The sequence below is a fragment of the Electrophorus electricus genome, unplaced genomic scaffold (assembly GCF_041902795.1).
Source record: "Electrophorus electricus isolate QZ-2024a unplaced genomic scaffold, ASM4190279v1 Scaffold35, whole genome shotgun sequence".
Lineage (NCBI taxonomy): Eukaryota > Metazoa > Chordata > Actinopteri > Gymnotiformes > Gymnotidae > Electrophorus > Electrophorus electricus.
Genome location: NW_027658638.1, coordinates 1,612,205 through 1,638,495, shown reverse-complemented (window position 1 = coordinate 1,638,495; position 26,291 = coordinate 1,612,205). Strand labels below are relative to the sequence as shown.

Sequence of the window (26,291 nt, the reverse complement as noted above, 5' to 3'; positions counted from 1 at the left end):
AGTCCATAATGAAGGTTGCTCCTCCAAGTGTGTTTCAGATGTTGTGTAATGTAATGAAATGAATAAACATTTGAGAATTCAAAATATAAAAAATGAGTGCACAAATAAAGAAAATTCTGTGCACAATTTGTGATTTCATGACTTTTATTCAGTTCATTGTGGACATGAAATAAAAATAAACTTGAGGTCTCTGCAGCTACATTGAGAAATCTCTGACAAACTGACGTGGGCTAATGTTGTATAATGTGTTCTGAAATAAACAACTGAATTTATAGCCTCTTAACACCCATGTTGCCAACTAAAAGAGTAAGCCCCCATCCCTAATTTTGGCCCTAATTTTGTGTTTAGTTGAGTCGAATATCAAAATTATGCCAAATGCACATCCCTAGTTCACACTGCATCAATATTACCGGACAACATACAGTTTTCTAGTGTGAGAGGATGTTATTGGGCAGAGCACCAATGTGCAGTGGGATTGTGTGCTGCTTTTTTTACCTGGAAGACTTTAGGAGCACTGACAAGAGAAGCAAGGGCTGAGGAGATTGTTGCAGAAAATGTTCCTGCTGTGATGAGGGGTCCGAACCCAGATACCATAGTCATAACCTATACACACCGCACGTACACAGAAACAGGAATCAATGCCAATTACAGTGGTGTGAAAAAGTGTTTGCCCCCTTCCTGATATCCTTTTTTTTTTGCATGTTTGTCACACTTAAATGTTTCAGATCAAACAAATTTAAATATTAGACAAAGTTAACACAAAATGCAGTTTTTAAATGAAGGTTTTTATTATTAAGGGAAAAAAAAAATCTAAACCTACATGGCCCTGTGTGAAAAAGTGATTGCCTCCTAAACCTAATAACTGATTGGGCCACCCTTAGCAGCAACAACTGCAATCAAGCATTTGCAATAACTGGCAATGAGTCTTTAACAGTGCTGTGGAGGAAGTGCATATTTGCAGAATTGTTGTAATTTGGCCACATTGGAGGGTTTTTGAGCATGAACCTCCATTATAAAAGGTCATGCCACAGCATCTCAATCGGATTCAGGTCAGGACTTTGACTAGGCCACTCAAGTCTTCTTAAGCCATTCAGAGGTGGACTTGCTCATGTGTTTTAGATCATTGTCCTGCTGCAGAACCCAAGTTCACTTCAGCTAGAGGTCAAACAGATGGCCGAACATTCTCCTTCAGGATTTTTTGGTAGACAGCAGAATTCATGGTTCTATTTACCACAGCAAGTCTTCCAGGTCCTGAAGCCACAAAACAGTCCCAGACCATCACACTACCACCACCATATTTTACTCTGGGTATGATGCTCCTTTTCTGAAATGCTGTGTTACTTTTACGCCAGATGTAATGGGACATACACCTTCCAAAAAGTTCAACTTTTGTCTCATCAGTTCACAGAGTTCTTGGGGATCATCAAGATGATTTCTGGCAAAACTGAGACAAGCCTTTATGTTCTTTTTGCTCAGCAGTGGTATTTGTCTTGGAACTCTGCCATGCAGGCCATTTTTGCCCAGTCTCTTTCTTATGGTGGAGTCATGAACACTGACCTTAACTGAGGCAAGTGAGACCTGCAGTTCTTTGGATGTTGTTGTGGGGTCTTTTGTGACCTCTTGGATGAGTCGTCGCTGCACTCTTGGAGTAATTTTGGTCAGCCGGCCACTCCTGGGAAGGTTCACCACTGTTCCACTTTTTCGCCATTTGTGGATAATGGCTCTCGCTGTGGTTTGCTGGAGTCCCAAAGCTTTAGAAATGGCTTTATAACCTTTGCCAGACTGATAGATCACAATTACTTTTTATATCATTTGTTCCAGAATTTCTATGGATCACAGAAGCTGTCTAGCTTTTGAGGATGTTTTGGTTTACTTCACTTTGTCAGGCAGGTCCTATTTAAGGGATTTCTTGATTGAGAACAGGTGTGGCAGTAATCAGGCCTGGGTGTGGCTAAAGAAATTGAATTCAGCTTTCCAAAGATGTGATAAACTACAGTTAATTTATGTTTTAACCGGGGGGGAAATCACCTTTTCACACTGGGCCATGTAGATTTGGATTTTTCTTCCCCCTTAATAATAAAAACCTTCATTTAAAAACTGCATTTTGTGTTTATTTGATGATCTGAAACATTTAATTGAGAAACATGCAAAAAAAAAAGATGTCAGGAAGGGGGCAAACACTTTTTCACACCACTGTACTTCAATATCTATATCTGTAAAATCTATAATAACAGCCCAAAACAACAACATGAGATCTTTTCTCATGGTCATCCTCATCAACAGACACACACAATTCTGTTGCTTTAGGTCAAACCATTTGGGGGTCTTGAATTTGCTGACTGCTTGACCTCTCACCTGAAAGTTGTTCATGAGGCCATACTGGCATTTGGTAGTTCTGCAAATGGAGAAGTCATAGCCAAAATTGCATGCGACTGAGAAGTTACACTTGGCCCCTGGAGTGATGGTGTCATTCAAGTTCCCAGTTGCATCACGGACAACAGTAGCACCTGAAGCAGGATGGTCAGAGGTACAATCATGCCACTAAGATCCTGCATCTGAACATACCACCCTATTATACCATGGACCTGAGCCTTTGTTGTAATTACTTATAAATTCCTCTATATGGAAGTCCTAATATCCTAATAAGTATAATTATATAGACAGGAGTCCACTGACACCAGTTGTACTTCATAGGGGACGTGTGTATCTGTGAATGTGTGCGTGTGTTGTAGGCTCACTGTTATGCCATGCTCTTTCTACCTATTCATGAATACACACAAAAATGCTTCTGCTGTTTGCCTGTAGAGTAGGACCATTATTTTTTTTAAGGGAATGCATTGTACTTTGATAGCACAACTGGTAGAGCAGGTTGTATAAATAAAATACAACACCAGGATTTTGTGCTCAATTCCCTGAGAGTACACATACTATTAAATATGTAAATAGCTCTTCATGCGACCAGATTGTTTAAGTGAGCTACAGGACTAGCATGGGATGAACATATTTTGTAATTTTATTCCCACTTGTTTTAATATTGTAATAAGAAAGAGAGTCAAATGATTTTATTGTGTAGTGGTAGCCATATATTGTGGTTTTATTACATAACCATTTGTTGGGAGTTGCGAGTTGGGAGTTTAATTAATATTTTGTTTGTTTCAGTTAAATACAAAATGATTTATAAGCTATAGATTCAGAAGCTGTGGTAAATTGGCAAATGCAGCAGGTTTTGTCATGGTATTTGTGTCCACAAGATCAATTAATAGGCTTTTAGTGATAATGACCATTGTGTTGGTCCCCTTCAGTAGCTTTATGGATTTTCTTTCTTAATTGGTTTTGTTTTCTTTTGTTTTCTTTATAAATATGCTTCTTGTTGGCTTAGTTTCGCCATAATATTTGAGGGTATGTAGTTTTGCTAGTTTATGAGGAGTAGGTGAGAATTTCTTATATTAGCTGCTCTAAACAGGTGCTTTGTTTAGCATATTAGCAGCTCAAATTAATGTAGGTATTCATACCATCAAATCTATTCTAAAATTCTGTTTGATAATTTTGTAATAAAAGCTGAATTGTACTAAAGCCATTTTCTTCTCTGGGATCATAGCTCTTGTCTGCAGCTCATGTCATAATTAATATTGTGTAAATTACAACACCATACATCTAACATGGAATGGTTTAGTCTGTATTAGAGACATATTTTGACATCTTGGTGGCCACAATGGCAAAAACAGAGCTGATATATCTAGAATTGGAAATAGGTTGTTGGTTGGTTATTCATACATGAAGAGAATTTTGTTTGGGTGGGTGGGGGGGGGGGGGGGCGTCTTTTGTTTATTTTTTTGCTGTTTTTAAAAATTGTATTTATTTTTTGGAGAAAACTAGTTATTATGAAAACCAGTGACAGATTTTCCCCAAATTCAGGTGACTAATGTAACTACAGGAGGATCACCAGGCTGTTTTTAATCTTACTTGGTTGTTATGAACCCATCCTAACCTACCTAATCATTTGGCTAATGTTGTCTAGCTATATCTATATCTATATAGCTATATCATTAGTGATATCTAATGTTTAGGCCAGCTTATAATATGCTATCCTCACGTGATGCTAGAACGTGAAAGTCTTAAGTGTGTGTATTAGCTTGGGAAGCCACAGAAAAGTCAGCTTACCTACAGTCAAATTTTTCTTCACTTCCTCAATGTCTGATACATCTGGTTGCCAAATTGGGCTAGCACCAATGTTTAATCTAGATTCTAGGTAAGCCGTTCAGTTTTATTTTTTTTTTATCTTGCAATTAGTGGAGACCAAATAATATTAAAAACGTAGTTGCTTGGGAAAGGAAAAACTCCTGTCACACACGGAAGAGAGAGAAAAATCTGGGTGTCTCTAACCATGCCAAAAGCCTCATGATGTCATCAGCTTGAATAAATCAGTCTCTATCCCTAATCATGTAACCTGAGCATATTCTAAACTCCTACCATTGGTGATAAACTCAGAAGAGCCTACAGTAGAAGATCAACTGTAAGTTTGACATCTTTTCTTGGCTTTGCCTCACAGGCACTTTGTTGATGACTTCAGCAAGCATGCTGCCCCCTTGCACCAGCGGGGTGGGGCTCCGAGAATAGTCAGAGAAGGCCATGTAAGAAACAGTTAGGAGAGTTCTGGGATAAGGTCAGAGAATCACCTTTTCTCACTTTGAGGAGTTACCTCCACACCTATGGCTTATGCTGATTTTTCCAAACCCATCATTTTAGAGCTGCAGGTCACACATGTCTAGGGGCCATCATGTCTCAGCAAAGGATGGGAAGAAGAGGCAAGTTGCTTATGCCAGCTGAGGACTGTGTCCAACTGAGCATATGTCTAATTATAGTGCTATTAAACTTGATCTGCTTGCTTTGAAGTGATCTGCTGGCAACCAAGTTTACAATATACAGACAATAATCCTCTTAGATATTTGCAGTCTGCAAAGTTAGGGGCTGTTGAACAGTGTCTGGCACCTTAGTTAGCTCAGTTTGACTTCAAGGTTATCATCTAGGGGCTATGAACCAGAATGCCAGTGCTTTCTCTTGCCAGCTTAGTTTGCTCACTCTGGAGTATGCAGCTGATATTTTATCAGGTGTGATGGTCCCTCCACAAACTCATGGTCCCCAAGCAAGCTTTCCCTGAGCAGTCACAAGTTCCATACACCTTGCCTTCTCAGTCTGATCTGCTGGGGCGCTCCAAGAATTACAAGGGCCATTGACCTGGTAATTGGCCCTTTCTACAATACCTAGGCACCTAGGCACTACAATACTCTTTATACTGCAATGATCTACAATAGATCTACAATTTCAATTTCTAGGTCTATGTATCTTCGATGTTATAACTCTGCATCATTTCTGGTTACACTGTACTCGTTCTCTGTGTTCCAAGTTATCTCTCTATCATTCTCTTGTTGCTTAGATATATCTCTTGTTTAGTCTTAAATGATTTCTATTGGTGCTTTAGTTGATGTTGCCTTCTTTGTCTGTATCGCCCTCCCAGTTCATGTTCATTAAGTTGTTTCTGTTCTCCTGTGCGCTCTGTTATCTCAGTACTCTCGTATATTTCTTTCCTGATGTATAATAACCCCGAATTGGCCTCTTATCCTTTTTGTTTGTTTCCAGTGTTTCTGTTATTAAACTAGTAATTTATTTACATTGTCCTGTTTATCATTTTCACTATGTCTTCCCCTGTTTTGGATTCTGCTCGTTCTCAAATCCAAGGCGCTGGTACTTTGCATGTGTGTTCGCTCTTCATCTCATCTACATTACAGTACACATTTGACTAAGAGAGGCCACACTTCTGTTTATTCATTCCTTATCATTGACTCTCCCTCCTCCCTTCCTTGCTGGTCTCTGATATTTCCTGCATTAACCACAGGAGAATGTAGCAAGAGTCTCCTATTTTTACATCTAACTTCTGCTTTCCAGGACAGATCAAATACAGATCAATCATGGACTGATTATGGAATACATAGATTGCAGTGCTTAAAAGAAAATGCTCCACAAAGAAACCTAATAAGAAAACACCCTATAGATATTAATCAGCTACTTTCTGTAGAAAAGTCAAAAACTGTACTGAAGTACAAGTACTGGTACTTTAAAATAATAATTACAAGTAGAAGTAAAAGTAGTCCTTTAAATATCAGATAAGTAAAAGTAAGAAATTATCTAGTAAAACGACTACTGAAGTAATAAGTTACTTAATTGGATTCCTTTTAATAATTAAAACAGAACTGCAAAATCACAGCCTGATTTAGGCAGCACAGAAACACCAAAGCATAATTTACATTTACAGATTTTAGAAAACTCTTTTTGTACAAAATGACATCCAATTATAACTGAATACAGTTCATGCAATTGAGGGTTAAAGGCCTTGCTCAGAGGCCCAACAGTGGCAGTGGTCTTGTCTCTAGTCACTGATCACTAATTGAGTACCAATTTCTAATAATTTCTCTTCAGATTAAGTGTAATAAAACTTCTTGTTGTTGCCGCCTATTTATGGTACTCTTAGTTAATTTAACACCAAAAAAAGAAGAATATACTGCATGTGGTTTTGACAGAATTTTGTATTGTCTCTGGATTTTTGGCTAAGGCAAAGTGGCAAGGGGTCCTAATTTTTCTGAATTGGATGGAACCTGAAGGTGGCTATGGTGTAAGACATGGAACTTATGTCATGTAGCTACATGAGGTTTTTGAGAACACCTAGATAATTGTTAGAGAGAGCAATGGAGACTTATATATATATATATATATATATATATATATATATATATATATATATATATATATATATATATATATATATATATATATATTTTTTTTTTTTTTTTTTTTTTTTTTTTTTTTTTTTCTCCTGATTCTGTTTTATATTATATTTGTACTTCTGTAATTTTCCTGAATGTCTCTGTAACTCTTCTTTGCCATGATAACTGCTGGCAATGCAAGCATGGAGGTCAGGAGGTAATAACTCCCAGACCTCATCCAGCTCCCTCCCTATCTATACCTCTCCCCCATCTCCTGCCCATGTCTCCTGCTTCTTAAGTTTGATCACACTCCTGTGTTGTTGAACAGACTAGTACACTTCCATCTTGGCTTAGAAAAAAATGATCCAAAAATTCTCCACACATGCAAATAAACATTGAGAATCTGACAATGAGGAGTCCCTTGACTTTTCATTGCCAAATTTTGAACAGTATCAAAACCAGATACATGAAGTCTTTCCATCAGTGTCTTTCCATCTGTAGTACAGAGACAGCACTGATTAAAGTAATTAATGACCTGTTGTTGGCTTCTGACCAGGGTTATGTTTATTTGCTTATATTGCTTGATCTGAGTGCAACATTTGACACTATAGATCACAACATTTTACTAGATAGATTTGAAAATGTTGGGATTAGGGGAATAGCCCTTTCCTGTCTTAAATCTTAACTATCTGATCGCTACCAGTTTGTTAACATAAATGGAGATTTTTCAGCATACAACAAGATTAGCTATGGTGTCCCACAAGGATCTGTTCTAGGGCCTCTGCTTTTTTATATATGCTACCTCTAGGACATTATACATAAACACCATGCTAGTTTAAACTGCTATGCTGATGATACTCAGCTATATGTCTCAGCCAAACCATAGGACATATACATTAGTTCTTCTATTTAAGACATGTTCCCTCATCTCTTGTTTGCTGGTCATTTTCTTTGCTTAATTCTAGGTTATGCTCTTCCAGTTCCTGTTCACAAGTATTGTTCTGTTCTCACTTTGTGTGTTGTACTTTCTCTCTTCGCTTTTGTTAAGGTTACACACTCTCTGTATGTATACGCAAGTATTGTGTGGTTTTCCCTTCAGCTTATGTCTTTCTGTAACTCTCTGGTCTTCCCTTTAATCCTGTTATAATTGTCTTTTGTTTTAGCCTAGTTAGTTGCTTGTCTAGATAAGTATCCCTGTTCAGCATACTTTCTTTTCCTTGTATTTTGTCATGCTCATGGGTTTATTGTTTTTGCAGATACTCTTCTGTTTAGTTCTTTTGTGTTTGTTTTCCTTAGTTTCTATTTTACTCCTGTAAATATCTATTCATCCTCACCTTGTTAGTGTGTTAGTCTTTTGTTTATTATGTTATTTCTATTCTGTATTTTTTGTTTCTATGGTTAGTTTGTTCATTATATTAAACTTGCTATTCATCTGATTTATCCTGTCTGTTCGTTTATTAGTTCGTATTATGGCTTCCCTAGTCTTCAGTTATATACACTCACACAACCAAGGCAAGGATATTTTGCACATGTGTTCACCCTCAAACTCCCCAGCAAATATGAGGCTGTGATGAAACACAACTGCAAGCAAAAGAAAATCAGCATTTTCCCTCAGGTTTCCCACTGACTTTACATGAGTGTAAATAGGCTTTGGGGTATGCCATGAAGCATGACTTTTTGAAGAATGCTTACTCATTATTAAGCCTTTTGGGGAGTCCAAATCCCCACAAGAATTGTGAATGAGCAAAATGTTTGACCAACTGAAATGGGTAAAAGCATAAAGCATTTGTTTCAATCAGTCAAAAATATGTGAAAGGTCATTAAATGGCTTTAAAGGTCATTAAATGGCTTCAAACAGTCACTGACTGTGACTGTTAGGGCAATGGTCCTGACTTCCACCCATAACCCCTCCATCAGGACAGCCATGTCACATTGAGGATGACAATCATTAAACTTGAACTGGATTGCATGCTATGTATGCAGAACCCTCTAATAACTGCTTTCCTTCATAAAAGGCTGGAAATTACAGTAATATTGCTTTTTTTATGGTCAGTAATATCATTTTTATTGCACTTAGGAGTCGCTGTGTGTTATACTAACAGCATAGAACATACTAAATAGCAAAGTAGCATACTACAGTAATAAACTGCAGCAGAGCATATCAACCATTGCTATAATACTTAGCGTACAAGAATAAAACACAGGGATGCTTAAGTTATCTAACTAGCTAGCCAGACAGTTACAAAATGATAACATTCTAGCCACACATTAGCAATCTTACTGCAAAATGTAACTTTAGCTTGTAAGTGACTCAAAAATATTTTTGACACAATCAGAACTCTCTAATATTAATTTTATTTATTAAAGGGGCAAATTAAGCCTTTTCATTTTTTCCATTTAGATTTCAACACATGGAGGGCTGGCATTTTTGGAAGTAGAAGCCAATGGAGTACATTCTCATAAAACAGAAATGGTGTAAATGCTACTGAAAAATATCTGCATGAAAAATACACAAAGCAGTAACTAGGGAAAGAACATAAAATTGTGTGTCCCCTGTATTTTGCACCAGTAGGAACTGCAACAGTAATACAGCCTCAAACACAAATGGCAGTGACAGCCAACGTGACTGGCTAATCCAGATTTTGAAAATGTTAAAACATTCAGCCTACCTTCAATCAACTTTCAACCAATGCAGATACAGATTTATATGGACTTATATATACCTTATTTTAAACATATTTTATGCATATGCATGTCTGTGGTGCTTTACTAGTTTGTTACATGTGAGATGTCCCACATGAGAGTAATAGATGATTAGCCAAGAACTGTCAGTATTTATTTTAGCATATTGTGAAATAACTCCTATTCTAAGGACATCATAGGTGTTTATATTACCTTCTATTGTGCCTCCTAAGTCCTAAGCAGGGGTATTGCAGTATAATTTAAATTCACTACAGGCACTACAGTACTTGCACTACAGCTGTTCATACCTAAATTATTTAAAATCATGTCACTAATACAGCAGACAAGGTATTTTATAATGCTTATATGTTAGTACTAGCCACTTATAACCATATAACCAAAAATGTATAAAAAAGAAACCTATAAAACAAAGGTATTAGTTACCTCCGTTAAAGGTATTATCAAAGGTTTATGTTAGCAAAAGAGACATTGCTAACACTAGATAACAAAAGCATGCAAAATGTACAATATAGCCAGTATAACAGTAAAATGCTTTCATGCTTGCCAGATAACACAAGAATACACAAACTTGCAAACTGACATTTCACACCTAAGATTCTGGCTCTAGTCACAGAATTATTGATGTTTCCCCCTGTCTATATTGCTTTAGACAGAAAGGTGGAATAAGTAATTTTGTCCAAACAAGAAAGTTTTTTTTAAATATCCGACAGAAAAATCCCATGCCCTATCTTCAACTTTCTCCTTTCATTGCCTGACTACAGCTTGAGGAGTCCACAAGAAAGAGCAGGGGCATCATGCTCATCCAAGCTCATCGATGGCATGCCACACTACATTTTTGATAACTGTATTTTTTTTATTACTATTTTTTAATTATTACTATTATTTTCTTTTAAAATATGAAGTTATGGGAATTTGATATTATCAAACATTCAAATTATGTCATAGAGCATATTTCAAAAAGTAACACACCCCCTCTTCCTATGGTATTGGTTTCTTCCAAATGTAAGGAATACTCCTTATTCCTCTGATTACAGATTGGTTTGGTAAGGTTGAACTGTCTCATCTCCTGCCCATAGACAGGAACCAGGACATCTGAGATGCCAAGATGTCTAACAACAGCAACCATAAATCTACACTTAAAGTCAACAATTACTGTGCATGTCTACAATACTACACCCATAGAGTGCCCCTGAAAATAGAATCGTATGCTTCACAGGGTTTGGGCTAAACACTGGTGCAAGACAAAAGACTCATCAGCTTTGTTTCAAAACACAGAGACATTGAACATGAAGCTAGCCATTGTATACGGGATTCATTGTTACCATACATGCCTATACTCCAGAATTATTGGCACCTCTGGTAAAGATGAGTAAAGGGGTTATAAGCAGTTCTCCCTTTGGTGAATTTAACTTAATGTCACACTGAACAAATCAGAAAAATCCAACCTTTAATTGAAGTAAATTTAATCTGAGAAAAAAAACATCATAAATAATTATTTTTAACAAAAAACATGTGCCAAAATGATTGCCACCCCTGCTTATAATACTTTGTACAACCTTCCTTTTCCAATAAAGCAGCACTTCTCCTTTGACAACTTATAAGGTTGGAGAATGCAGACCATTCCTTTTTACAGAATCTCTCCAGATCATCCAGGGTCATAGGTCTGCTCTTGAGCACTCTCCTCTTTAGCTCACCACATGCTTAAGTTTGTGTTCAGTAAATTATTTTATTGTTGATCTGGACATATCCTTTGTCCTGTTGGAAGATCCAAGCTCAAGATCAAAGCTCAATTTTCATTTCATCTGCCCATAGAACAGTAGCAGTTAGCAAACTCTAGGCAGATATATTTGTCATTTGGTAATTCGATGACTTCCAAATAATTGTTTGGCATGGAAGTGGAGTCTGTTTGTAGTTTTGGAGAGTTGGTGACCTCAAGATACTACTTTTTCCTGTGAGTCTCCAACACTGATCCTAGGGGATTTTTTGCCTCTCTTACTATCCTCACTGTGCGCGAGGGCAAAATAAACTTGGGTCCTCGTTAAGGCAGGATTGTTGCTGTTCTACCTGATTGGAAGTTATTAATTATTACCCTTTTATTTTATTACCCTTTTTAATAATAAATAATAAATAAGTAGCAGTTTTAATACTCCCTGACTCATGAGCTTCAACACAAATTTCCCTAAATTTAATTGTGTGTTGTCATGTTTTTTTCCTTTCAAGCTTGGGGCCTCTGGGACCATACGTAGTATTTTATCTGTTCCTAGGACTGCTCTGTTCTGGATGGGAATCTCAGATGTTATTCCTAGACATATATTCCTAGACACTCTGGTCAGTTTAAAAAGTAAAATATAAATGGAAATTTTTTTTTTACTTATTTATATGCTTACAGGTCTTTAAAATATGAGCTTGCAGTGCAGGAATGAATTATATTCAATGGCAGACAAGTACTCATCCAAGACTCTGTAATGAATGATATTCTAAAATAGCTCAATTATAGCCTCCAATGTCTAGTGAAAACATCTTGTCAGAGAGTGTCTACTGGACCAAGATCACATTAAATACATATTGACTGTTGTAGACAGATATTCCAGTTGTTGATTAAATGCACAGTGCTGTGTTCAGCCAAGCAGTCACACAGGAAGTTCAAGAATACGCATCCCTATTTTGTCAATGGACCACAGTACACGGAACATGCCTTCAAATAGTTTTGCAGGAAACTGAGGAATTAAGTATATTACTAATCTATGGCATTATTTCAATGGATTCATTGGAAGACATGTGTGACACCTTAAGTCTGCTTCAAATAGCAATGCAACAAGTTCAAGCAACTCCTAGGTTTTCATGTAGAGACAGCTGAGAAAAGGGCAGACATTGTAGACACACCCTCATAACTCCAAAGAAATCTGCTGCTTCCCAAAGGTGCAGGCTATTTTATAATGAGTATAAAGTTCTGGGTGACTCACACCTCTTGAGCTTGTTCCTTCCATAAAATTGCATAAGATAATGACTAGGTAATCACAAATGTTCCCCCAGTTCTCCAGATACTTTGCACAGCAAAACTGTTTTCCAAGTAGCAAAATATAATATTAGCCTGGCACACTTTCTCAGAATATCAGTTACCACAATGCAACAAAAAAAAACTTTAATGTAGTTTATTTCTATATCGTTTCATTTCAACTCAAATTTAGACTGAACAGCCAATCAAAAAACTCCCTCATGGCTGAACGCCGACACTGGTTCAACATGCACAATCAGCCAAAACAGTGCTGACAAAGACCTTCTAGAAGCACTGGTGTGGAATAGACTGCACTGAGTATGGGTGAAGGTCAGTCACTGCTTTCTAATGGCCTAACGCCCTCCATCAGCTGATAGTCCAGTCATTGTGTCACTTGTCTCACAATGCCATACTCTCTAGAGAAAGCAGAAGTATGTATTACATTTAAAATATTAAAGACATTAACCTATATGTTTTTTCAATAGCACATGGGTTTTAGGATGCTAGCAGTTTTCTTTGTAATTTTTAGTGAAATATGATTAAACATTGCATGCCAAAATTAATGTAAGATCCTGGCCAAGTGGTAAGAAACAATTTTAATTTGGCGTTTTTAGCCTTTTTGTCACAGTATGGCCCCTTCTCCCAAACGTCTCCCTGTGTGTGTGTGTGTGTGTGTGTGTGTGTGTGTGTGTGTGTGTGTGTGTGTGTGTGTGTGTTCGTTCGTCTGTATGGCCATGCCCTCCCTGTGTTTCACACCTGCTCTTCGTTTCGTTGTGTATCATTAGTGAGCGTGTATATAAGTCTCGTGTTTAAGTGTGCATGTTGTCGATGTTTGAACCTTGTTAGCCTGCGAGCCACATAGATGTCCTTGTTTTGTGTTGTACATGACTCAGCCCTGCATCCTGCACTTCCTCCTTGCATTACAGAAACATCGACCGCCAAAGGATGCCGGGAAAGAAAAAGAAGGAGGGGAAGAAGGTGTATAACTGTTCCTCCCCAGCTGTTACGGGGAAACCTTCCATACTCTTGGGCATTCTCTGTACTGATACAACAGGGGAGAGAGCTCCTGGAAAATTTTGGGGGGGCCCTGGGTGTAGCTCAGGGGTGGACTCTGCGGAGTCCTACAAGCCCCTGATGGACTATAAGAACTGGTACAAGGAGGACCAGTATCCAGGTCCAGAGGGGTCCTATTACCCCTACTGGGACTACCGGGAGAGCTACAGGGAGCATGAACAGAGTGAGGGCTATACAGACGTCGGCCTTCGATCAGAGTATAGCTACATCAGCTTCTGATTAGACTCAGAGGTCAATTGGGGAAGAGTCCAGTGATGGAGGTGGAGGAGGTCCTCCATAGGGATTCTTCCACGGTGATGGACACCACGTCGGCGGATTCCGAGAGCGAAGGGCCTCTGGCGCCCAAGGTACCACCCAAGGCTCCACCCAGGAGGCGCCACTCTGGAACAAGTAGGTTGCCCAATGGAGCTTGCAGGGAGGCATCGTCATCAGATGAGGACACTCCATCTGCGAATGCTCACAGGCCCAGAGCTCAAGCACCTATGCGTAAGCAAGAGAGCAGCGCCACCAAAGCCCACCCCCAAGACAGACAAATCAGCTGGTGTGTCTCTGGATACGTGTGCGCTGAAACCGGAGCAGTCACCGTGCACAAGCCAACAAAAGAGGATCCCGTCCAGCCATGGCGAACTCTGACCCAGCCAACGATAGGCTAGGGCTCCTGTTACCTTCCCCGGACTGTTTAATAGTTTTTTATATAGTCCTGTTCATGTAACTGTCCCGATCACTGTATCTATTCCTGTCTCAATTACTGTGCCAGTTGCTTTGTCCCGCTTTGTGTCAGTGCCTGTGCCCGTCAGTGTTTCTGTCCCTGTGTCTGTTGTCGTCCTGGTCCCTGTCTTTCTCCCCTCTGTCCTGCTCACGCTGGGCCACGTCGGGTCGCTCGGTGCTCCGGCCTCTCCATTTGGTGTTGGTTTCGGGGCCATAGCCTGATAGGCTGGCGCACCGGGAGTCGTGCCAGTCTGAAAGGGCTCTGTCACAGTATGGCCCTTCCTCCTATGCATCTCCCTGTGTGTGTGTCTGTTCATTCATCTGTATGGCCACGCCCTTCCTGTGTTTCACACCTGCTCCTCGTTGTATATTCTTAGTGCGCATGTATATATGTCTCGTGTTTAAATGTGAATGTTGTTGATGTCTGAACCCTGTTAGCCTGAGGGCCACGTAGTTGTCCTTGTTTTGTTTCAATAAACGTGTCATTGCGTTGTATATGACTCATCCCCGCATCCTACCCTGGCACCTCACGTTACACTTTTAGGTCCATTCAGTCCATTCATTGAGGACTCTCTCACAAGCTCACTCTATAACAGGAGGAATAGGAAGTGGACAGGCTCCTCATAACCTGCATTTGTGATGACAAACATGAAGGAGACAATCTTGAAAATGAAGTCATGATATAATCAGTCCCTCGGGAAACAGAAATATGCAAAGGCTCAGCTGGATGCGGGAAGTGCAGGATTTAACATTATATTAAAAACTCCCAACATGAGCATGACAAAGTGAAAAATGCCATGAAAAGCAACATCCTTGTTATCTTTCAGTGTCTATCCAACATCAGTTTTCCAATGCTAGTGTGATTGCACAAATAGCTGAACAAATTTTACAGTCTATATTCTGTTAATATTCCAGAGCCTACTCTCTGTAACAGATGATCTCCACAACATTCTGAAAAAAATAAACTGAAAATATGACCTAATAGTAGAATTCAAGGAAGCTGTAGAAGACACAATGAAAGGTGGGCCATAATGGTGGGCCATTTGCAGAGGTGTATGAGAAAACCAAAAATATTTATGATACCAACCAAGACTATCATTGTGGAAAAAGCAAAAATGTGTAAAGGACTATGTCACTAAAATGTCATTTGGCGCAAGCAATCAAAGTGGTGATAACTAAGTGAATGTAACTTATTATTCCCTTCCTTGGACAGATTGAAAAATGAGCTGAACCAGCATTTTACAACTGTCCACATTGAGTTCCTGAAAGATCATCCCTCCTCAGAGAACTTTCTATCAGACAATGACGTTAAATGGATAGCTGATCGATACAAAATTGAATTTGCAGTGTGTGACAAAGGCTAAGCAACTACACAAAGTGTCAAACCTGGGTTTTCCAAATGATAAACATGCTCTGACCACCAGACCAGAGTCAGATCACTCTTCTTCACACTACAATATATGAAATATATTAAATAAAATGAAATATATTAAATAAAATCCTAAGCGAATAATTGTTTTGCTATTTCCCTCCCTCCTTCACGGATCTATGTGGATGGGTTCTCTACAGATAGCCTTGCTTGCTTGCTTTCTTTCTTGTTAATGAGAGATGGATGGTGGAGATGACATAACTTAAGAAAAGTGGCTATATTTAGATTGTTGTGGTCTCACTTTAGTGGGCACCAGGAAGATGATACAAACATGAATATTAACCAGTTGTTGTAATGCAAGTAAGGAATAGATTCTGTTTTGCTGTAGTTTAATTTTCAGAGGATGGGCAACATGTGTTTACCTTACTTTCTTTCTTTGCTGTTTGGTCATTTTTATGATTGCTCTTGTTATTACCTTATTGTCCTTAATGTTTTAGCATTGTCCTATCTGGAATTGTGTTTTATTAGTTATCTTCAAAATAATTATGTTTTAGTTTGTTTTAAGTGTCCTTTCATATTTGGTCTTGTGGCTCAATTTGAGAAGAGTCCAATTAAACTATTATTTTAAAATGACTAGACTGTAACAATGGACTAGTGGAAGTGCAACCCACTTCACTTCAAGAAGAAGGTGCAATTACTTTCTTCTGTCATGTCTTCTCACAAACAATGCTGTAGCAATCAAAGAGATCATCAACAGATCGAATATTTCACGAGAGAATTATTAACCTTAATGAAAGCATATCAACTTTTAAGTCATGTTATATTGTTATTATCTAATGAAATAAAAGATATAGAACACTACAAAAACTCTGGCTGTCCCCCACTTGTTGCCATCTGGCTTATTCCAGAATACAGTGGTGAGAGCTGCATGTATTTCCCAATTTGGTCTTACATTTGCACTGTCAGCACTGTTGAGGGCAATGATGTGCCAAAAATATTGTGTTTAGTATATATTATGTCATTCATTTTTGTGGTTAATCTACAGCTTAAATGTTTAATTCTGAGTGCAATATTCTTTGATGTGATTTCTCTACCGGTCATTGTCATGCAGATGGCCAGAAGGTAATTAGGTCTGATCCTAAAAAATAAAGTAGCACTATAGAAATGTTGTAAACTTTGTAAATTAGTTTGTTAATGTCTGTGGATTGCATTTTTACAAACTATACCCATTACAAATTGTTATATATATTAATATTGGATAGTTTAAAAAAAATAGCCTCTCTCTTAATGGTAAAACAAATTTTTAGACTCTTTAGACTTGTCTTTGTTATTATCAGGTGCTTCATGGAATTAATGTTGAACAGAAGCTGAGAGCCATAGTCTAGGTATTTTTATGATCCCAATGATTTTTGTTTTGTATCTTGTTATTATTAAGACAATAAATACAGTACTATGCCTGAATCTGATGCTATTGTGTGGAGAAGCATGATTACATGTATTAGATCACAGACAGACACAGAGGGGTTACACATCTAACATGGATTTCTATAGTGGGTTCCCAAATGTTTTCAGGGCTATAGATGGAAATCATTTTCATGCTTATATTTCTCTCTGGTTGAAATGTTCTGGGTGTATTTTATAATAGTGCCTCCAAAATTGTGGATGATGTCTTTGAAGTGGGTGAAGTAGGTCATGATAAATCAACCAAAAATTATAGCACCCTACAATTTTAGCTTCCTTCATAATAAATCAGGCCCTTAGGCTTTGCTCTAGTGCATGGTAGAGCATGGTTTTTTAGATATTCTGAAAAGCTATGTGCAATATAAGCATTCTATATGATTAGCCCAGATGAACATTACATGGTTAGCTATGGCTGGTGTTTTGTGGCTCTGTACTCACTGACACATAGAGCGATTCCAAGGTAGGTAATTCCTGTAATAAATATGGCCAGCAAGGTGCCAATGGGAATAGCCCCTTGAGGGTCCTGTAATCATATACATATTCATATTATTAAAGCAGCCTGAGAGCAGGCAAAAGAGAGAACAGATCTGGCTTCTCCAACCTATGGTGCCTGCCCAGAAATCTAGCCCAAGGTCAACTGCTACAGAAGGCATAGTCAGTCACAAACACCCCTTTAGACACTACTAAGCACAGCCTACTGCAAGTTATTAGTGCACTTCTTAGTGCAGACTCACTAAGGTTTTTTTGCTATGGATTCCTTTAAAATGGGATTCATTCAGTTGTGGAATGTTTTCTGATGACAATTAATTTGGAGAATATTAAGGAATATATGTTTCTATCCTACCTTTAGGTCTCCAGAGATGTTGGCTCCTGCCAAGATGCCTGTTGCTGCAGGGAAGAAGATGGCAAAGACAGAGAAAAATGTCTCTCCATCTCGAAAGTTTGGGGTGAAGTTTTCTGCCATTATCGATGCTGCAGTGAAGACATTAAAACGTTTATATTGGTCTATAAACTGTATATTTATATATTTATTTACATTTATTTTGTTATTATTTAGCCACTTCTAAGGACAATCTTTACCTAAAAATAATTGTATATATGGTGTGTCAGAAAACTTGCACATGCAGGGAAATATGAAGCTCTAATCATTGATAGCAACAGTGTTTCTACAAAAACTTCAGTCACCTTGGTAACTATAGAAGCCTTTGGCACGCTTTTCTTCAGTGGCAGGGATTGCTGTGCCCACAAATACATTTGCTATGGCCAGCAAGAGAATCACTAGCAGTGCAATCTGAGCCTACAAAAATACAGTGAGAGAGACCTGTCAATGCACTTTTAATAGTACCCACTGAGGAGGAAAAAAAAAATACATATGTCAGTATTTTGTTATTATCAGATTCTTCAATTAATTAATGTTGAATATATTTTTATGGTGCATCTGAAAAGGAGGAATGAATACATCTAAAATGTTCACTGTAAAGTATTAAATCTTGAAATTGACATCTTAAACACACAAAATTCACATACAAGCACAAACATTATCCTTAAAAATAAATCTGAAAAATTGTGATTGTGCAGCAGGCATGTGCCACATGTGTGGACCTCACTTTGGCCTCCCACTCCATTCCAGCCACCGAGATCCCAAGCAGGAGCACCACAGTTATGCAGCCGACAATCCTGATATCATTCACTTCGTCTACCATGATGGCATCATTTACCTAAAAAACAAAATCACCACCAGCAGCACTGATACACTATCACCTGTTTATAGAATAAAGAATTATGTGTTCCTCTTTCTTATTCAACATATGAGAAGCTGAGGACTTTAATCCAGTGACTTAGAGCAGAAAAACACTGTAGTATAAGCGGTCCATAAACTGAGTATGACTACTATTCGAATCTTCAGTATAATCTGACTCAGCGTTCATACCATGCATGTAATTAAAAAAAGCTTTCAAACCTATACTCATAAGAAAAATCTTTATCAAAATAAAATGAGGAACAATACTGCTGTTTGAGAAATTGTACCTTGAGAAGATCCACCACAGTCTCAGAAAATCCTACGACATACATGGCTACAGCCACGGCATTGGCAAAAGCAAAGATCAGACCAATCGAACCTCCAAACTCAGGCCCCAAACTACGGGAGATTAGATAGTATGCCCCTCCTGGAGGTGCAACAGTACAGGAACAATTTAAATAAATCAACAATATGAAAATGCAAATTACATGATGAGACATATACATACCCACAAAGTGTTGTGCCTGTTAATGTGTGAGCATGCAAGTAATCCCTATCTTAGATCTCTTTGTGAGTGTCCTCAATATTGATGAATTTGTCTGTTTAGGTGTGTTTGCTTATACTTGCATACCTCCTCGGACTACACCATTTGTGCAGATAGCCGACATAGACAGACAGGTGAGAGTGGTCACCACCATACTTAGAATAATAATAATAATTCCAAGTCCTGAAACACAGAGAACAATATTAAACCCCACATTTTCATTCACAGTTGAGAAACAAAAATCCAGTTAAACTTGATGAAAATGGTAAACATAGATTCATACACAGATACTGTGTTATTGCCAGTGTTGGCCTTATCTTAGTTTTCAACCCCATTAACCCACAACACAAACTAAGGCCTCTGTAAACAGGCAAAGAAAACACACATTTAAGTAATTTTGAAAAATATTTGAAAAAAACATGAATACCATCAATTTCACAAAGACTGTATCTTATGGAGCATCTTCTACCCTTTATTGCTGCTGTTAAACATTTCTGTAACTACTCATATGCTTCTGGTGCTTTTCTTCTGGAATGCTAATCTATTCCTCATTTCCAGAGGCTTCCCGTTCACTGATATATTCTTTGGCTTCTGTGCTGCCACTGCTTTCAAGTTTATTAATCTTTAAATAAATAAATACATAAATGAATGAATGAATGAATGAATGAATGAACTGTTTGAAGTTTGAAGTAAAGCAAGTTCGGAGTCGAGGAAAGAACAGCAGAGCCCCAATAGAAACAGAACTGGACAGGAGAAAGAATAGCTGAACATGTACAGCACTCTCCTTGTCTATTTTCATAAAGTTAATTACTCTATGGCTTTAGTATATTCAAATCACATGAAAAGGCTCAATGAAAGAGACTCATCATACATAATACTCATAATCTCTGTCTGCTCACTTAGTGCCAGTTGTATGTGAAGTGTGTGTGTCGGATTGGTATCGATCTCAGGCAACATTCAAACACAAGATATCATATCGGATCAGTACAGAAAAATTCGTATTGTGCCATCTCTAAGTAATATAAGGGTTCTTGTCAGCTGCTCCTGATAACTTATAAATGAAGCTGCCAACAATGTTTCTTGAAACATTTCTGTATCTTGGAAGTCTTATTGTATGTATTCCCTTATTGGTGAAATAATATTTGATAAAATATTTTTATCTTTTATTTGCCATGTTTGCTAGAACAAAGAAATACTTTACAGATTCATAGGTAGTGAAGCTAACAATAATTCTGAATAGTATTAGTAATTAATATGATAACACTAAAAATCATACTATTATCAATTTGGATGTCACACAATGAGTATGAATATAATTTTCTTCTAAACATTTTATGTCTCAGGGGGGTTGAAATTTTATTAACAACTGGTACATTTTTATTGCTGCATACATTATTTTTAGGTAATGCTATCATTTTAGCTACAATGATGGTCTGAGTTCTCTAGCCAGCAATAATGACCATTGTGAGACTCCTGATCTGCAGCTGTTAGTCACTTAGAGCTTTGGAATAATTAACCACAAGAGTGACCTCTCAACCTGCCATTAGGTATATACCACGAAACTAGTCAATGCCCTGCAGCAGTAGGCAGGCTGCCTATATCTGTCTGGTAGTGCAAAAGAATGCCTTTCTGAACCAATGGCCTCTGAAGTGCAACATGCATGCTGCTGCTAATAACTGCGTCCTCGCCACCTGAGGTGTGATTTGTCCCCTGCTGGCTGATCCTGCTCTGTCTTTCAGCCACCACTTTGACCACATGCTGAAGGACAGACGCTATAATTGCAGGGTTGGCATAAGCTGTTACAGGGAAGTTCTGTCCCTGAGACTGTGTTGACCTTGCCATATATTCATTATTTCCATAGCCAGAAATTATTTCAGGATAACTTGATACTATATACAATTGTATCAAGTAAAATTAAATTGACAAGTACAATTCAATATTAGTAACTACTAGAATCAGTTGCAGCATTCAGAGTTCATCATTTGATTATTTAAGGCATGGTGTACTGACAAACAGGAAATAAATAGGAAGTAAAATACTTTTATGAAAAACACTTTTCATTCTTGAAACTGAACTGAAAAGGTTTTGGGAGTTTGTTTTTTTTTTTGGGGGGGGGGGGGGGGCTCCATTTATTTGACCAATGTCCCATATTACATTGCATGTTTTTTTAAACCCCTATTTTGAACAGTCATAAGAGTGGAGTTTCATTTCGAAATCTCTTCAGCTCTGCCCATGTGTCCCCCTGCTAAACCCAAAAAACTGTAGGTTACTTGCCCCACATCACTTTATTGTCCAGCACATGTAATGAAATGAGGTAAGCTCATCAGCAGAGCACAAGCATTAGTGTTCAATAGGTATTATTCATGGGACCATGATCAGGGCTTTCAACTTTCTATGAAAGGATATGGTAAGCATTGACAGTGAGAGGAACAAAATAGAAAGAACTAAAAAAAGAATGTAGTTGAAGAAAAATGTGGTGGAGAGTGTGTTTACCTGATCCTGCCTGCCCAAAGACCCAAGACAGACGAATAAAGAGCATCACGCCCCAGATGTTCAACATACACCTCACCTTTGGAGAAAATAACACCCATGATTCAGCCATGGCTCAAATATGGCCAAATGTTGGATGACACAGTTCTTCACTTTTGGTGAAATTAAGATCTGGTTTTGACCTAATGTGCGAGTGGGTAACACTAACCAGAACTCCTTTAATCCAGCCAAATTTAACGACCCCTCCATTGTCCTCTGGAGAAGCGATGGCCTCAAGATCATCATTCGGCAAGACATCGCTTCCCTCCCCATCATCCATTGTATCATGAACATCCAAATCTCCATTCTGACAGTAAATAAGCAAAGTTTAAATTGTAAAACATTTTCAGTGCCATTTAGAGCCTCAAAGGTGTGGTCCAATTACATGAATACTACTCTTGGCAAGACGAGGACAAATGCTTATGTGTAATTCATAAAACCAAGTGGTAACTGTTCATTTAGCAAGCACACTGCAAAGCCATACTGAGATACTTCCATACTCTCTGAATCAGCACCACTTTCAGGCTTCGTTTGTATTAATTATGGTACTAAGGGCAAATAGATCAATGCAATGTTCTATGGTTACTTATTAACTAAATGTTTCTCTATGGCTTTCACATTATAACTGTGGCAGGCATGTATAATGTGAAAGCCATTACGACTATGGCATTATAGCTATGAAAAGTATTGAGCTTAAGCATTTGGTCATTCAGCACCATTTATGTTGGTTAGGCAGAATGGTGGCTCCTCACAATATCCTCAAGAATACCACTTAAAACAGCAGAAAGGCAATTCCATCTACTTTGTCTATGCACAATATATGCAAGTTAATGTTAATTTATCAACATCTTCCCCTTGAATTTTGGCTGTGCAATTCACACTGGACCTCTCATTCTCTCACTATGCCTACATATTTATGTGATTTTTTTTTTTGTTCTTGTCGTTCCAATCAAAATTTTCTAGAATTACTTTTCTTGGCTGTTTTAGAATATATGTACAAAAAGCTTTGGAATATATCTACAAAAATATATTTGACTCAAACCATTACATTTGACTCAAACCATAGCATTCAGTGATCTCATTTCTGACAAAATTTATTCAGGCCTAACTTATTATATTTAGTTACCCTGTACTGTATGCATTGGTTCTATAGTTTTAACTGTAATAATCGTGTAGTAGAAATTTTCAGCTTACTTTGTATATTTTATAAGAAGAAAACTCTGAAACTTGATCCTTTAATAGCTGTTGTGCTGTGTCTGTCTGTCACTGACCTTCTCAAAGACCTCATGTAGCTCCTGCAGTGAGGGTCTGATAGCACGATGCCCACTCACACTCCCTGCATTACGGTAGAAGTCGATATTTGGTACACGGTCTAGTGTGTCATGGCCAAACGCACTAACAACTGATGGCCTGACTGACCGGTGATCTCCGTTACCATAACCATTACTAGAGAATGGTGTTTCTTCGTAGAGTGGAGGATCATCTTTAGACTTCTCAAATGCTGGGTTCTCCATCTGAAATCGTTTGGCAGGTCTTATAGTTGCTTGAGTTCAGTAGCAAAATGACTCTGATACAAAGTTCTGTTAATTCTGCAGCACTCCAAGTTCAGTTCAACAAGGCTGCAAAAAAGCACAGTCTAGAATTCTCAGTTCAACAAGGCTGCAAAAAGCCCACTCTGGTATTCTTAGCTCAAAAAGGCTCCAAAAACCTGGTCAAAAGTAATTTTTAGTTCTGGCTGAGATGTGTCTAATTGTTTCAGAAAGTGGTCTTATGTTGAACAATAACATGGTATTATATGACTTGGCTGCAGGTACTTATATATCCTGTATCTTTCAGGGGCTCCAGGTGAGAGGCTATTGGTTCTACCTGCTGGCCTAAGTGCTTAAGCAAGGGGCACAGAAATGTCCTTGCTTCATCAAAGGAGACGCAGAACATGTGCTTAAAGTTTAACCTGGCCATAAATGGAAAGAGAAGATAATGAGTCTCTGAGCTGAAGAGAAAAACATTGATTATTAATAGCATTGTGTGAAGTTTGGCGGTTAGAGGAAGTTCATGATGACTTGAATTGCTTTATGATGCTGTATCTAACACTATTCTGCAGAATCATGAAACCAGAGTGGTTAAAATCACACGTGCATTTGGGCTAAAGACTTGATCAAGCTTTATTCTGGGTAAATTCCAGCTCTGCTGTTTTGAGTTTTCTTTACAACAGCATGATGGTTTCAGAGCTGAAATATGTCAGAATCAACCTGCATGTGCAGCACATTATTTTATTACAAATGTAAGAGAACTGATAATAAAATGATACATGTAGATAATATATAAACGTTAGTGGAAAGTAAATTAAATACTCACTTCAAACTATTTTGCTTTTGCACAATAAAAAAACAATGTTTTCTCACTGGAATGTTTTCTTACTGAAGTTAATGGTCCTGGAAACAGGTGTGGCTTTTGCACTGTAAGGTGTTGATCTGAGTCATGTGAACCTTCCCGATGGTAGTCGAGTTAATGTGAAGCCACTAATAATGGGAACATGCTCTGGGCATTTGCTTTTCACCCAGAGCTACACAGAACCTTTTCCTTATTGCTTGCTAGTGCAGGTCATCACTGAGAATCAACTGTGACCCTCTGGCTGACCTTGAGAAAGTACTGTACGGAAAACAAGTTGATAGCAATATGCCAAAGAGAAATTAATAGGAAATAGTGGTGGAATAATAATGCTGTTTGTTGTATATGAAATGGAGGATAGAGGTGTGTGTCAAAGCACAAAAATGGGTGAAAATCAAAATGCACATGGAGCTGTGTGGGAGAGAAGTCGAGGAAGTAGGAAGGAGAGAAAGCAGAAAGAAGCGAAAGAGAATTCCTCACAAGCATTTTAGGAACCTGGTCTGTTGCATCTCCCTCTTCTCCAGTACTGCTGTACTATTGGAGATGTGTGTGTACACATGCTTTTATGGAAGCAAATATCATCTACATAACAAGGACGACCTGACAATCTGGACGCTGTCTATGCATCTGTCAGTGTCTGATTTATTGAAGGTCAGAAATGTGGAAGCATCAAGTGGTCCCAATCAGTAATCCTAATCATAAAAAACCTTTTGTTTATTATTTATTAATTTATTATCTAAAATGCTGGTAACTTCGAAACCTAAAAAAGATTTCCTGTTAGGAAAATCCTGTTCCTGTCCAATTAGAAAAAAATAATGAGAGAAAGCATATATGTGCTTGTATAAATTAACATTGGGAATATATGCAGCTAGGTATGCACTTACCAAGAGCAATATGTAGGTCAGAGGAAAATTCAACAATGCCTCTTTGCCCTCATCTAGCTACTATATGAAAGAAATGGCTATTGGCACAGCCAAACACTATTATCTTAGTTACTGGAGCTGCTGTAGCTGTTTACAGGCATAGCTGTGCAGCCATCCCCATGACTCACCAAAAACTGTACATATAAGTAGATATCATGGCTCCACTCATCCACATCATTGTTTTGTGATGAAGCCCTCAATTGGCCAAATTAAAGATCAGCATGTTGTTGTTGTTTTTTTTGGCAGGGGGGCAGATTCTACCCAGAACAGGCAATAGACTTTATAATAGAACCCCACATACAGACAAATCTTTTGTTAAATTGGTTATATGAGTGATGTAAGAAGACTTGCTGAGTTCATTAATTATCTTGCATTTAGAATGTTCTCTTAGGCATGAAATAAATTTGCTACTGGTCCAGATCTGTCATGCACAGCTGTTCTGAGTAAATCTAAATAGTGTGTGTAATTAGTTTATCTGCTTCTGTGACGTTTTGAGGATAAGCAGGATGCAGGGACGAGGCACGATAACACACATATTCATTCTTCCGAACATGCAACGCTTACAACTTACTTAAACGCTATACACAACTCAAACACCAACAACATGCATTACAACACAGGAGACATATATACACTCAAGATGATTACAACTAACACAGAACAGGTGAGTGACACAAGAGGGTGTGGCAACAGAGACGAACACACACACACACACAAAGACGTTTGAGGGGGCGGGACCCTGACGTGACAGCTTCATTATCTTGAAAAAATATGAGTTAGAATATAAAAGTAAAATTGATAAATATTTACTTTTTACTCTGCTATTTGTGCAAGGCATTTTATATCCTGTCAGTATCTGTTTATCTGATCAACTTAGGCATGATGTGGCTCATTATATTATAATCTTCATATTTAGGGTGCAGCTGTGACCTAAGGGTTAGAGAAGGTTAGAGAAGCGTGCTTGGTACCAAAAGGGTGGTGGCTCAATCCCCTGAACCAGCAGTAACCATAGCACCTAACTAACCCCCAATTGCTCCTGTGCACCACAGTAGGTGGCTGCCCACTGCTCTGGGTATGTGTTTCCTCACTGCCCCTAGA

At 38.1% G+C, this 26,291-nt stretch overlaps 1 protein-coding gene across 2 annotated transcripts in view; it reads right to left on the bottom strand.

The window, feature by feature from the left end:
* LOC145655803 (solute carrier family 12 member 1-like) overlaps nt 1-23,726 on the bottom strand; it is a 40,723-nt gene extending 16,997 nt beyond the window's left edge. For both annotated transcript variants that reach the window (XM_081709276.1, XM_081709277.1), the window contains exons 1-11: nt 23,154-23,726; nt 22,052-22,189; nt 21,847-21,922; nt 19,441-19,536; nt 19,097-19,236; nt 18,676-18,786; nt 18,254-18,365; nt 17,913-18,040; nt 17,507-17,591; nt 2,356-2,507; nt 496-603 (exon numbers count right to left, since the gene is read on the bottom strand). In XM_081709276.1, coding sequence (XP_081565402.1) covers nt 496-603; nt 2,356-2,507; nt 17,507-17,591; nt 17,913-18,040; nt 18,254-18,365; nt 18,676-18,786; nt 19,097-19,236; nt 19,441-19,536; nt 21,847-21,922; nt 22,052-22,189; nt 23,154-23,396 — 1,389 coding nt within the window. In that variant the 5' untranslated portion in view covers nt 23,397-23,726. The remainder of the gene's footprint in view (nt 1-495; nt 604-2,355; nt 2,508-17,506; nt 17,592-17,912; nt 18,041-18,253; nt 18,366-18,675; nt 18,787-19,096; nt 19,237-19,440; nt 19,537-21,846; nt 21,923-22,051; nt 22,190-23,153) is intronic.
* Nucleotides 23,727-26,291: the final 2,565 nt, after the last annotated feature.